Raw genomic sequence first — 14,253 nt, 5'->3', positions numbered from 1 at the left:
GCCCTGCATCCCCAGAGAGATCCGTGAGGGTCTCTTTCTGTGAGATCTTGAGAGTTCTCTAGCTCAGTTTGGGCTATCACTTCCCAAAGCCCTGGTCTCACATGTCTGTATCTCAGATCTTGCCTTTGCTGACTTCCCACCCCTAGGATGTTTTTACCAGCAGTTAGGCATTGCTTTCTAAAGGCAAATCTTTAAAAAAAAAATCCATATTCTCATGGGAAAAGCAGGCATTAGACTTTGACCTGACAGAACAGTGATTCCCAAACTGGAGTCTCCAGGTCCTGAGGGTATAATTTGGGATATGTGAGCTTTAAAATAAATATTTCTAAAAATCTAACAAGGTTGTACCAGGGGCGGGGTGGTGGTGGTGGACATCTGCTTGGGAGGGAGTTCTGCCCTGGTCGGTGGTGGCTCTGATTGGCTGTTCTATTTGTCTTTGGTTAGCCCAATGTGGGAACACAAATACTTGTTACTGAATAGAGAGGTTTGGTCCTTGGGGTGAGAAAGAGGAAGAGGGCTCTGGTGTCACCTGTGCCCAGGATGGGCCAGTATGCCAGCTCTTCTTCCCAGCCTAGAGGAGCTGAGAGATTCTGCTTGTAGCTGGGAGTTGGGGGGGAGATCCTGAGGGGGCACAATCTGAAATGTTCAAAGGGGTAACTGGTGCAGATGGGGAAAGGGTGTCATCCACATGGCCAGGTAACCCAGTGCGCTTTACAAAACAGAGAAAAGGTCCAGATTCCTACTCTGGGGGTGAGGGGCTGGACTGCCAGCTTCCCTGGAAACTACGTTTCTGTGAGGGAGATAAGGCTGGTGCAATGGACCTTAAGATAGGGATTAGCTGTCCTGAGCAGCTAGGGTCCTGTCTGAGAGGGTCAATCCCAGGTCAAAGACTTCCTAGGACACATGTCCTTGAGTCCAGTGATGACACTAGGTAGTTTGCAGATGTTGGGGCCACTGAGACCCTCTCCAAAGTGGATCTAGACCTGTAAGCCTCTGCTAATGATAGAGGAGGATTAAGTGTGTCAGGCCCCGAGCCAGCATCCGGCCCAGAGGAGGCCTATGTGACCCCGAGTGTCAACGGGGTGATGTGGAGGCGAAGGGGGCCCTTTGGATGGGAGCAGGGTGCCTCCTGGTGGGTGGGGCAGCCTTACCCTCCATCTCCTCAGCGAAGCAGTACACGTCATAGGTCTCGTTGGTGTCTCGGACGCCGTAGGTCCTCACACCAGGAAATTCATCTTTGTCTCCATAGCAGCCTTCCCGGGGAATGTGGATGGGGTACCTGCCAGGAGCCCAAAGTGGAGACGTGACTGTCTGGGGCAGAGGGGAGCCCATGGCCTGTGCTCTTGAATCCTCTTCCCTCATATGAAGAAATTGAGTCTTAGTTTTGCATTTGACCATGTCTGCTCTGAATATGTGGACTGTCCATCTGTTTTCATGTCATCACTGATTAAAAGCAACCCCTCTACTGAATGTTTAGTGGTACCAAACACATTCTATCAGGGCCCATAAGGGCATAATTTGGGACTCGTGAGCTTTACGTTTTTTTATAAAAGGCCAGATAAAAAAATGTTTTAGGTTTTGCAGACAACAGGGTCTCTGTGGCAACCGCACAACTAACACTGTAACATGAAACAACCACAGACAATATTTAAACAAATAGGCATAGCTGTGTTCCAATAAAACTTTATTTACAGTAACAAGGACTGAATTGGACTTGGCCTGTGGGTCACAGTTTGTTAGCTCCTGTGCTATCATTTGAGTCTCAAATCAACCTAAAGAGGCAAGTGTGACAGTGAATCTATTTCATACTCGCAGAAACTGGGGCTCAGAGATATTAACAATTTGTCCAAGGTTACACGGCTTTCAGGTTCTAGAGTTGGTATTTGAATCCAGTTGCTTCTGAGGCCAAGGTCTGAGCTTTTGCACTATGAGACTGCTGTCTCATTATTATTTTTTAAAAAATTGTTAGTGGTTTTTGTGTTTTAGGATCCCTTTGCCTGCTCCATGATTGCAAAGACATTTTCCTTCGTTTTCTTTCGGAGGCTTTGTGGTTCTGGCCTTTACTGTAGAGCTACGAACCACCTGGGACTATAGGCTCATTCACAGTGTACTGAGATCTTTGAGGGCAGGGCTCTATCTGGACTGCACTGCATCCCATTCCCTGGCAACTGCACTCAGGAGAAGATGGACCAAGACACTCAATTTGCCTTAATACAAACAAAAAGGATGTGTAAGATGGTTTACCAAAACATAGAAAACACCAAGGTTATAAAAAAGAGAAGATCAGTAAGTGAAACAATTATGGCAAAGAAAAAATGGGTAAGAAAAATAATGATGTGTAGGGCGTGGGTGCCAGCAGCCACTGGTGGGTCACTGAGCATCTGTGTTGGCCAAGGCATGACACTGGCCCCAACCTAGGTTGGCCATAATGTCACTCACATGGGCACCAATTTAGTGCTGGTCAATACCCCACCCCTTCACCCACCCCACTACCCTGTTGCCTCTGACCTAGGCCTCCTACCTGGTGCCCTCCTCTGCTGGCAGGCTGGGGGCTCACCTGACAGTCTGGTCGGCCAGCCAGCCGGCGTCGCACTGGTGGAAGCCGTCCTCATAGGCAGCCTGCAGCTGCTCGGGTGTGGCAATGATGGCACTGTTTTGCAGGCAAGCCCGCTGTGCCCTGTCGAAGTCGAGGGTGTAGCGTGTGGATATGGCTCTGTAATGGAACACGATACCTGCAAGACACGTGCCCACGAATGGGAGGGTCAGTTACAATCTCTGATCCTTGAGGCCCTCGAAGAATTATGGCTGCTGCTGTAGGTCAAAAGGGCCTTGGGAACTCTCTGGTCCAGGCCAATGTGTGGATGCTCTCTCCACATTTGCATGTGGTCCTTTGACTTTGCTGAAACACCCAGTAACAGGGAACTCACTACCTCACAAGGCATTCCTTTTTGAATACTTATGATAATTCTGATGATAATCAGAAAGGTCTTTGCATTAAACTAAAATCTGCCTCCTTATAATTTTTTCTCCAAGACCCCATACTGCTTTGGGGAAGTAAATACTCAAAGGCCCCTGCACCCTCAGGCCAGAGGCATCCTAGTGGGAGACCTGTTTAAGGAGCACCCACGGTGGATCATCTTTGGCAGAGCTTCCCACCGTACAAAAGTCTGGTGCTGACCAAAGTCTTGAGGCTAACCAAGGACCCAGACATTTTCCCTGGGTGAGAGAAAGGGTAACAGGGAGTCTTCAGCCCTTTGGCTTCTGAAACTGAGGTTGAGGGATGGAAGGGAAAGACACCTGGATGAAGCATCGGGAGACTGCTCTGACTCATATCCAGGGGGACTTTAGGCAAAACACGTAACTTCAGTTTGCCTGTCTGTAAAATGGGTATGGTCACAAACCCCACAACTCATAGGATTGGCGTGAAGCATTGTCATTTACCTGTGACTGAAACCAGGAAGTATTTAATCTCCTCCCCCCTCAAGGTCACAGAACAAGCACCTGGAGTTAAGTATCTCGACTGAGGTGCAAACTGGTCCATAGAGGGGCTGGTTTGAAAAGCCAGCCTGCTGGACCCATGCAGGGGAGAACATTCTGGATCTCTCTGTGGGTGAGGCAGCATCCCTGTGTGGGGCTCTCACCTTTCACCACGACTTCCAAGGTGGCCTCACTGTCCTCAATGCCATGCATCACCTCACAGCGATAGATCCCAGAGTCATTGGAACGCAGGTTCTGGATTTCCAAGGTGGCATCGCTGGGGATGGCCGGGTAGTTGGGCAAGGAGACCTTGTCTTGGTAGGCGTTGTTGACCCGCACACGCCCTTCAGTGGCCACCAGCAGAACCACCTCCTTCTCCTTGGAAATGCGGCTCCACTTGATTCTTGGGGCGAGGGGGGCGGTGGAGGGGGCAGTGGTCACAGGGTGCATGGGGTCGATGAAATAGCAGGGGATGGTGAGGGAGGTCCCCAGGGGGACCTTCAGCGGGGATGGCTGGGGGATGCTCACACTCAGTGAGTTGTCATGGTCTGTGCGGAAAGATGAGTGTGGAAGACAGACCTGTTAGTGCCCAGAGAGCACCACCCAGTCTCCCCACCAGCCCATCTGGAAACACGCTCTTCTGAGGAACAAAACCCAGCACAGGTGTCTGTGTCTAGGATGGAGGCACTTCTGGGTCATATGGAAACTCCCAGGAAGCCTAGCCATGCCCTTTTCTGAGCAGTGTTCCTCAAGATCCTTGGCCTCTACCCCTTAAGACAGAAACTATGAAGTCAGAAAAGGGTTCCAGAGGAGGGCAGGGGAAATGGCAGCCAGCGTTAAGACTGCCTCTCTGTTTCTTAAACTGGGGGACCCCAGGGGATGCCAAACCCTGGGATGAGTAGGACTCGTCTTCTTGGGGGACAGCTTTACTCAACCTTTCCTGGAAAAATTATTTTGGGGATATAAAAAAATTATTATGGAGTATAATCTACACAACCTTAAAGCCAAGACATAAAACTTCCTAGATATGTCCCAGTAGGTGAGGTCTAGCCTCACCTTGTAGGGGGACAAGTCACTTTCTTCTGCTGTTTAGGAGTCAGTGAGCTCAGGTGGAGGAGCATCAGAGAAGATCTGACATTTCAGTCTGCAAAGAGTTAGATGGGGAGGGGGAAGGGGATGGTGCAGACTAGACTCCACCAAAATCAAGGACAGGGTTGATGGGTAGGTGTGTTTACAAAAGCCTGTTAGGGCTCGGCGCCTGTAGCTCAACCGGCTAAGGCGCCAGCCACGTACACCTAAGGTGGCGGGTTCGAATCCCCAGCCCGGACCCGCCAAACAACAATGACGGCTGCAACCAAAAAAAAAATAGCCGGGCGTTGTGGCGGGCGCCTGTGGTCCCAGCTACTTGGGAGGCGGAGGCAAGAGACTCGCTTGAGCCCAGGAGTTGGAGGTTGCTGTGAGCTGTAATGCCACGGCACTCTACCCAGGGGGACAGCTTGAGGCTCTGTCTCAAAAAAAAAAAAAAAAAAAAATCCAAAAACAAAAAACAAAAGCCTGTTAGAAGTAAGAGATCTGCTGGGAATGGGAAAGAAAGAGCTTTCCAAAAAAATAGCACCTTTCATGGTGAGTCATAAATTTATGAAAACTCCTTCTTTCAGGAGAGCCTACAGGTTGAAATAAAAATGTTTCAGATATTTGTGGGTGGTAGATACATAACAGGGCAGAGGAAGGGGAGCCAGGAATGTTTGGAGTGCAGGCCTAGCCTTCTGATGTCCTGGGCAGCACCCTCTTCTTCCACAGACATCTCTGTCTGAACGCTTGGCCCTTGTACCCTCAGACACAGCTTGGTTTCAGCAGTGGTGGTTCTCAGGGGAGAGCTGAAAGTAACTGCGGCGCCCAGCTCAGCAGTTTTTAAAGCCCTCAGCCAACCCTACTGCACTGGTTTCCCTGTGTGGGCAAACCACTCCCGGGTACAGCCAGGGGCTGGATCTCTGTGGGGCCCTGAGCACCAGTATAAATAGAGGCCCATATACCATACGTATACATATGCAAATGTTGTAAATCAGGCCAACAGATTGGTAAATATGTTCTATCTTCCTGTGTGACCTTTCGAAATGACCTGAAAGCTAGATTTGAATGTACAATTCTTAGATTCCTTAAAGTTTTGCCTTAGGAGTTGGTGGCTAAGTGCGAGGATGGGGAACGGGACCCCTTCTTTCCCCCAACTGACTCTGTACCGTAAGAGGGTCTCATGCCTATGCTGCGTCTATGTTAGCCCTCACTTCCCATACAAACAGCCACTCCTTACCCCTCCCTTGGGCCTAGGGGGTGCTTCCCATACCACATATTGCAGTATGGTCCCACAATAGGAGGGTGGACCTTGTAGGTCCTCTCTGGATGTGGCTTGGCCCACTTGGACAGGGAGCACTGGGCATCCTGGGTACCCAGAGCTTGCTCTAAAGGGGGAGCGCAGGTCTGGGTGGACATGTCCCATTGGCCCTACACTCTTTTTCCTTTGGGGAGGGTTGAGGCTGGAGGAAGACCAGAGAGGGGGCCTCTAAAGAACACAGCCCAGAACAGGGGCCTTCTTGTCTAAGGGAAATACATTCCATTTGGGGGTTAAGCCCATCCTGGGGTAAGTGGAAGTCTTGTTCATTTGGTTCAGGGCTTGATTAGCAGAAACATACTCTATCTCTGCCACATGCAAGAGACCAGGTTGGGGCTTCCTGAGGATGGTTTGCCAAGAAAGGCAAAGGGAGGCCCATCTGATTCACTGGGGCTTCTCTCTGTTTTTCTGACCATCGCCTTTTCTTTGATTCTCCTGCCAATCTTTCCTTGGCAGCCTGTTCTCTTTTGGGTCATCTATGTCCTGTCCCTATCCCAGCAGTCCTAGGTGACATCCATGGGGAGAAGGATACTTAGAAGGAAGGTACCTGTCAAGCACCTTCCCTGCCAGCTGTCTGGGCTCAAGGGTAGCTAGGAATAGCGTTATCTGAGCGAGGCTCCTGGATGTGCATGCACCTGAGGATGCTTTCTCATCTCAGTTATGCTTGCATCACTAGGGGAGCGGAAGGGCCAGGAAAAAGCCAGGAAAGTAGAAATTATATCCCTGGGATTAGCAGTACCAGTACCAGGTTCAGTACCCAGAATACTCAGTACTCAGAAGCCAGTACTTGTGCCTACAGAATAAATGAGACATACATGGGAATGTCCTCACCTGAAACTTCTATTGAGATGGCTGCAGTGATGACCCTCAGAGTCACAAAAACGAAGAGTAAAGTGGTCATAGTTCACCTGCAAGAGGAGAAGCAGAGCCATTATTTTGATGGTGAAGGCATTGGTGAGGTCAAGGAGGGTCATGCGACACAGGGCAAAAGGTGATAACTCCATGCCTGAGCACGTGAAATCACAGACAAGGATGTTGCATGGGGCTTATCAGATATTTTCTCCAAGAATCCTTTCCTCAAAAAACCTCCACAGATTTCTTGGTTTAACTCCAGGTGTTTGCTTGATAAACCTTCTATCTTTCAGCCAGTGAAGGCTCATCCTAATGAATTCCTGTGACGGTTCATTTTATGTGTCAACTTGACTGGGCCACTGGGTACCCAGACATTTGGCTGAACATTGTTCTGTGTGTGCTTGTGAGGATGTTTCTGGATAAGATTAATATTTGAATTGGTAGACTGAGTAAAACTGAATGTCTTCCCTAAAGTGGGTGGGTCTCATCCAATCAGTCGAAGGTCTGGATAGAAAAAAGACTAACCTTTCCTTGAGTGAGAGAGAATATTTCCTGCTTTAATGGCTTTCTAAGCTAGGACATTACTTTCTCTTCCATCCAGATTTGCTGAAATGTCAGCTCTGGAAGTCTTGAGATTAATGGGTCTTTGAACTGAAATGACCTCACTGGTTTTCCTGGGCCTCTTAGCCTTTGAACTTGGAGTAGCACTGCGCCATCAAGTCATCAACTCACCCCACCACCCTCACAATCATGTAAGCCAACTCCTTATAAGAAACATCTTTGCCTCTCTCTTATGTGTGTGTGTGTGTGTATCCTACTGCTCTCTTTCTCTTGAGGACCCTGACTAATGCAATCCTCTAGGCCTAGAGATGTTACAAGTAATCTAACCTCATTAATTAAATCTGGACTTGCCACCAACTTCAAACCCAGGGATCTTATGTGATTTAGAATGGTCTGTGCCCAAGATTTCGTGCAAAGATTCAGGGGCCTGGTTCAAATCAAGAAAAAGATGTCTCCCACCCAGGAGCTTTAGAAGAGGCTGTGAAATGAACAGATTAATTATTTAGGAGAGCAATGAGGGCCTAGAATCCCTGTAGCCCTTTTGCTGGCCCAAAGAATGTCTTCATGTGAATTAGAAAGACAAGCCTTCCTTATTGTCATCTTCTAGAAGTCTGTCATGATACCTGTGCAGGTCTGTGACACCCACAATGTAAAGGAAACGCCCTGCACAACTGGGACCCTGATGCCAGCACTGGTAGACCCCAGAAGACCAGCTGGGTCAATAAGAGATGAACCAGAGCAGTGGCTCTCACCCTCAGCTGCAATTGAAATCACCAGGGCTTCAGCCCAGACCTCCCCAGAAGGTTATGAGGTGCAGTGAAGACAGTACTGCTGGCCTAGAGTGTCATATTACAGACACTTCCTGTGACTTGCCCTCCACGACAGGTGTCCAGTGATGTTCCCTGACTTGTTTTGCTGGATGGGCCTGTGTCAGCACCTACCCTGTCCTCTTCTTTAGTTCATGAGAATCCATGTTTGGTTTTGGAAGTGTTTGCATCACAGCAGGAGGGAGCCTTGGAGTGGATGGAGGACCTGGGACTGAGAGGCTGAGGTGGCACCCCTGGCATTCCCAGAGCTCAGTTCTGGCAGAATCTGACAGCCCAGCAGGTGTCGCTGTTAGCTCAGTCACCATTGGCTGGGGCTGGGTGCATTCTGGGATAAAAGGGGGCAGAACCCCCAGAGCTCCTAGGTCCAGGAGGGGCACTGATGGTCCCATCCCAGAGCACCCAGGACTCTGGGTGATCATACTCTGCCTATTGTTTGAGCGTGACATTTTTCTACTACCTGTCCTGTCCTTTATCTATGCCACATACACTGATCACCCAAGAAATGAAAGGGCTATCTGTGTGGGTGCTGCTAGGGGTACATGGTGAATGAATGAGGTGCATCACCCTCACATTGGAGGAAGTCTGGAAAATCCCAGAGTTCTGAGAAGTAGCCCCTACTTTTCCTTAGGGACTTTTCTACTTTAAAAAAAAAAAGGCTTTGGGCCTTAGCTTCTGGCCCTGTGAGGGCTGCTGAGCTGTGAAGCTCTCATTCAGGCCCAGTGTGACCAGTCACAGCTGGGAAACAGTTCCCAGGAGGGTGGAGGGAAGGTGTCCTCTCCAGGCTGGGGAGGGGGCCTAGACTTGTGGGCTCCTCTCTTCCCAGAGCCTCGGGGATTCGTGTTCAGACACAAGGCCCGCCTGTTCTTCCCTCAGAACACCCTTCACTGGGAAGTTCTGTGTATGTTTTCGGAGTTGTGTTTCTTCCCTCCCTCTCTGAACAAGCCGGACATTGTCCGGGGATGCAGGAGCTCTCTGTGGGGCTTGGACTGCGCTGTTTTTCTCCCTGGCTTAGACCAGGAAACGAGAAGGCATGAAAAGGGGTGTGGGGGTGGGGATGGGGTGGAGTGGGCAGAGAAACTAATTTTATTTCTTCTTCTTTTTTTAAAGACAAACTTTGGGATAGAAATATTGCAATAAATATGCTCTTGTGTTTGTGTGTGTTTTCTCAGCTGTAAAGAAAATAGAGAGAAATTCCATTCTGTCTGGGTTCCAAGTGTCTCCAGGACTCAGTGAGTCTTTTATGTGAGCAGACTGGCTTTGCCAACCCAAGTCCCAGTGCAGCCCTGTCAACAGGGAGGCCTTTCTCCCTGGGAAGCAAAATCAGAAGGTGACAAGAGGACTGCACAGCACATAGCGGGTTAGAAGAAGGGGATGGGGGGATCCTGCAATGAGGAGTTTGGGGAGCAGGAAGTGGGTGCTGGGTGGAGGCCCGGGGGGGAGCCATGGGTGTTGGGTTGATCAAGTAGGAATTACTCTCTCAGAAAGAATTATTAGAAGATTTGATTGGAGAAAGGAAGACTGCTAGTGCTTTTCACCTGAGCCGAGGCTGTGTGAGTGTGTGTATGTGTGCACACATGTGCCCTGTAGTTGGAGACAGGGATACCCTTCATCTCCTTGTCAACTAGACTCCATCCCACGATGTCTACCTCACCAGGGCCTTGATTCATCAAATTATGGCATTGGACAGGCACTCACTGTTTACCCTGATTTCCTCTTCCAGCAATATGTACAGTGGAGACCCTGAAACCTGGGGTCCTACTGCTTAATAACACAGGGCCACCTACTGCTTGATAACACAGGGCCCGCTCCATGGCTGTTTCAAAGACTGAGTGAGATAATGGGACAGACTTGTCCCTCCTCCAGGCCTGGCACTGTGCCACTGCTCTGCATCCAGCACAGGGTCTGGCACTCAGCAGGCACCCCTCAATGCGACTTTCCTCCCACCTCCCTGGTGATTCAACCCGAGTGAGCCTCTTGGAATTTGGGGATTGGAAGAGAGTTTAGTGGTAGTAGAGAGTCTTCCTGTCTCAGCATGAGGGTTGGACTAGAAGACTTTCCATAAAGCATAAAACGGCTTTTGTTGGAAAAACAACATCACTACATTACCAAATATTTGGAAAATGGGAAAATGGAGAAATCCCCGATCTCTCACAATCCTAAACATTGTTAGTGTTTTGACAGTTTCCGTTCCAATCATTTTTCTTAGGTATCCACTTGCTTTCTTTATAATTATAACCATTTTGTATCTTATTTGCCTTTTCCATACAACATAATGGGACAAGTGACTATTTTTGTTCCTTCAGAACTGATGATCATGGTGCTTTATAGTCATGGCCTTCTTGCCGGGGATCCTATCTACAGAGCCAAGGCAGGTGGTTTTCAGCCTCTGACTGAATGGCAGGTACTCATCCCTTCCCAAGGTGGCCCATTCCATGGATGAGCAGCTCTAATTGTCCTCAAGATCTTCCAAGATGGGGTCAAATGGTCCACCCCCATTATAATTTCCATCTGTCAGTACCATCATCAGGGGCCCACAAAACTTGTCCACTCCTCTTTCAGGGACCTCATGATGGATCTTCAGGGGTCTAATCTGCTCTCCTGCCTGTTCCTCTTCCATGGAGATGTTCCTGGTCCCTTCAACCAACCCTTCCTCATGTGGCTTCTGGACCTCTCTTTCTTCCTGGGAGCAAAGGATGGTCCATCTGGGACCATCCCGGATGGTTAGATATGGGATAGACCTTTGCGAATCTTAATTACAACTTCTTCATTTCCAGGCAAAGAAACTGAGGGCTGAGGAGGTTAAGTGACTCATTCAAGGCCACATGGCAGGTTGACAATGGAGCCTAAACCAGAACCTAGTGCCAGGGGCCTGGTCCCAGTATTGCCAGTATTAGCAAGCTGCACAAGGTAGTGACTATCAGTCTGGTTTCCCACTGTCTCCCTGGCACCAAGTGTCATGCCTGGCACAGAGTGAGGGCAATCAAGAAATGTCTGCTGGGTGAATGAATAAATAAATGGAGGCCTGTATATCTCACAAGTCATCTCCTTCAATCCTAGGTCTCAGAGGGAGAAGGGGTACAAGTGGAGGCTCACAGGTGTTGAGTACCTTCGTAGTACCCAGTGGGGCAGATTATTCCTAAATCTCAGCTAGAGATACATTGCTCGCTCATCATGAGTGTGACTGTATTGATTAATGATAGCATTTCAGTACACCATGTATTTTGAGAAAGGTCACAGTCCTCGTGCAGCCCACAGTAACAATCAGGGTCTTCCCTTCCCAGGATTCTAAGAAGCCACCAGCAAGAGCCAATTTGTTGGCAAGAGCCAAGTTTTTTTTTTTTTTTTGAGACAGAGTATCACTATGTCACCTTTGGTAGAGTACCGTGACATCGCAGCTCACAGCAACCTCAAACCCTCAGGCTTAAGTGACTCTCCTGCCTCAGCCTCCCAAGTAGCTGGGACTGCAGGCACCTGCCACAATACCCAGCTATTTTTTGGTTGCAGTTGTCATTGTTGTTATCTGGCCCAGGTCAGGTTCAAACCCACCAGCCTGGGTGTATGTGGCTGGCACCCTACCCACTGAGCTACGGGCAAGAGCCAATTTTAAGCATCTCTTTCCAATGCTCTGTTCAGTAACATCACACTGGTAGCTTGAAATTTGTCAGGACGGTTGTATTCACACCATGGAAATCAGCAAACACTGCAAATGAAGCGAAAACTCTTTCTTTTTCCTTTTGAGTGGATTTACCAGCACCACCACTAGAAGTAACTGCTGTGATCTGCTCTATAGTGATGTTTCAGTCAGTGAAGGACTGTATATACCAGGATGGTCCTGGAAGATTCTAACAGAGCTGAAAAATTCCTATCACTTGGTGACATTATAGCTGTCATAATGTCATAGTGCAATTACTGAACTGCTTTGTAAATGTAGTATAGCCTAAGTGTATAGTGTTATAAAGTTTACAGTGGTGCACAGTAAAAGCCCAGGCCTCACTCACTTCTCACTCAATGACTCACCCACAGCAACTTCCAGTCCTGCAGGAACCATTTTTTATCTTTTGTGCCGTATTTTTACCATACCTTTTCTGTATTTAGATATGCTTAGAGACACAAATACTATTGTGTTTCTGTTGCTTACAGTAACATGCTGCACAGGGCTGTAGCCTGGGAGTACCAGGTTAAACCATATAGTATAGGTGTGCAGACCTATAGGTCTGTGTCCATTCTGTGATGTTTACACAAAACCAAAATTGCCTAAGGATGCGTTTCTCCGAATGTATCCCTGTTCAGTGACATATGACTTCAACACTAAATAAAGAGAAAGGCCAAGGGAAGGATAAAGGGCATTCTTCTTTGTCCCTCAAATGAAACCTCCTTCTCTATTCACTGAGTGTACTGCATGTGCCCCTGGGCTGGCCCATAAGCCAAGGCCAGTTTGCCTGCCCTCAGGCAGAGCTGGGCCACATTCCTCTCCATTTGAATCTCCCAGACCAGCACAGTGCTCTGGGCACCTGTTTCCTCCATGAGCCTCATCAGGCCCTGCCCCTTGGTTCTGCTCCCCCAACTCTGCCTGCTTCCATACACCCTTCAATACTTCATTTTTCTCCTATTTTATGTGTGCTAAACTGTATCTCACCTGCAGACTGTGATCTCCTTCATGTTGAAAATCAAGCCTTAAAAAAAAATCCCTTTGTGTTAACTCACACAGTACTAGGAACAACAAAAAGTGGTATTTGATACTTTGTTGGAATTTGGTAGACAGGTAGACCAGTAAGATTTGCCAGTGACCTACTGGCTCTGTGTCCCTGACTTAAATTCTGGAGGAGGGATTTGAGAGAACCACTGTCACTCATTTCCCCAGCCACCAGCTACAACCATGTCATTTGTCTACATCCTAATCTCCCAGCAAGCCTCTTCTCTTGTCATTCATTCATGGACAAGATCATCCTGATAGCCATGCAGAAACATGGTACCATACACACTTGAAACTGAGATTTCAAATGCCACAAAGGGAAAGTGTCAGAGTGATCCCACACTAAGGGTACATCTGGACAGAGTGACCCCAACTGTAGCTGCTAGGGGTTTGCATATTCTAAACAGACAGTCGACAGAGTAAAAATGGGGAGCCAGGAAGCTGCTTCCAGTCTTAGCTCTGTCCTTACTCCCCGGGGAACTCACATAAGGCCTCAGTTTATAGTTTAACATCTGTAAATTGGGATCATAATGCAAACCTTACTTGTGAAACTGTGAAGTTCCTTTTTTTTGTGGCTATTAAATACGTTTTGTATTTCTTCCTCTTCTTCTTCTCCTTCCCCTCATGTCTTTTGCCATATCTTTGATTTCCTTATACCAAATTCATTGCTTGCTTTATCATCACTGAAACGTCTTAAATAGAATTCCACAAGTGTTTTCCTGCTTTCTGGGCAATTAAGTGGGTCTTCTGGAAAAGGCAGTTGGCAGTGGGGAGGAAAGTGCTGTAGATAAACCCTCAAGGCCACAGTCTAGTCTAGGATTCTCTGTGAGCTCCTCTGTGCTGAGGCGGAGGGGCCCAGGGAAGGGGAAGGAAGATTTCCCCTTGGAGTTGCTTATACCTCATGGGTGGAGACAAATCTGTACCCAGAGATTGTGGACACGAGTAAGTGGGCTCTGGGTCCTAACCTTGAGCCTGACTAAACTGGCTGCATGACAGAGAGCCTCAGATTTGCCATCTCTGAAGTGGAGACAGGTAGGGAGAACCTGCTAAATGCTGGCTCCATGTGGTACAGAAGAGAGTCCAATCCTTCTCACTTCTGGGGATGGAATGAGTCGCATCTCACTCCTCCTGCCTTCCTGTGGCTGGGAGCAGCCCATCCCTTCTTGTTCTGCTCCAACACCCAGGGCAAGGATTTTTTTTTTTCCTGAGGTACTTGCCTACGGTAGAGTGCTGTGATGTTGTCATAGCTCACAGTAACCTCAAACTCTTGGGCTCAAGCGATCCTCTTGCCTCAGACTCCTGAGTATTTGGGGCTATATATAGGTGCTCATCATAATGCCTGGCTGTTTTTATAGAGACAAGGTCTCGCTCTTGCTCAGGCTGGTCTCTAACTCCTGAGCTCAAGCAATCTGCTCCTGTTGGCCTCCTGGAGTGGCAAGCAAGGGTTTTTGCTTGTC

General features: G+C 48.4%; 1 protein-coding gene across 1 annotated transcript in view; it reads right to left on the bottom strand.

Moving 5' to 3' along the window:
- ACAN (aggrecan) overlaps positions 1-14,253 on the bottom strand; it is a 68,269-nt gene that overhangs the window by 30,517 nt on the left and 23,499 nt on the right. The window contains exons 2-5 of the mRNA XM_023512563.1: positions 6,695-6,771; positions 3,642-4,025; positions 2,558-2,732; positions 1,152-1,279 (exon numbers count right to left, since the gene is read on the bottom strand). Of these exons, the coding sequence (XP_023368331.1) occupies positions 1,152-1,279; positions 2,558-2,732; positions 3,642-4,025; positions 6,695-6,764 (757 nt within the window). The 5' untranslated portion in view covers positions 6,765-6,771. The remainder of the gene's footprint in view (positions 1-1,151; positions 1,280-2,557; positions 2,733-3,641; positions 4,026-6,694; positions 6,772-14,253) is intronic.

This window comes from Otolemur garnettii, unplaced genomic scaffold, assembly GCF_000181295.1.
Source record: "Otolemur garnettii isolate 467f Iridium unplaced genomic scaffold, OtoGar3 scaffold00029, whole genome shotgun sequence".
In the NCBI taxonomy this organism is placed as follows: domain Eukaryota; kingdom Metazoa; phylum Chordata; class Mammalia; order Primates; family Galagidae; genus Otolemur; species Otolemur garnettii.
Note: the sequence above shows the minus strand (reverse complement) of the source record. Positions and strands in the feature narration are given on the sequence as shown.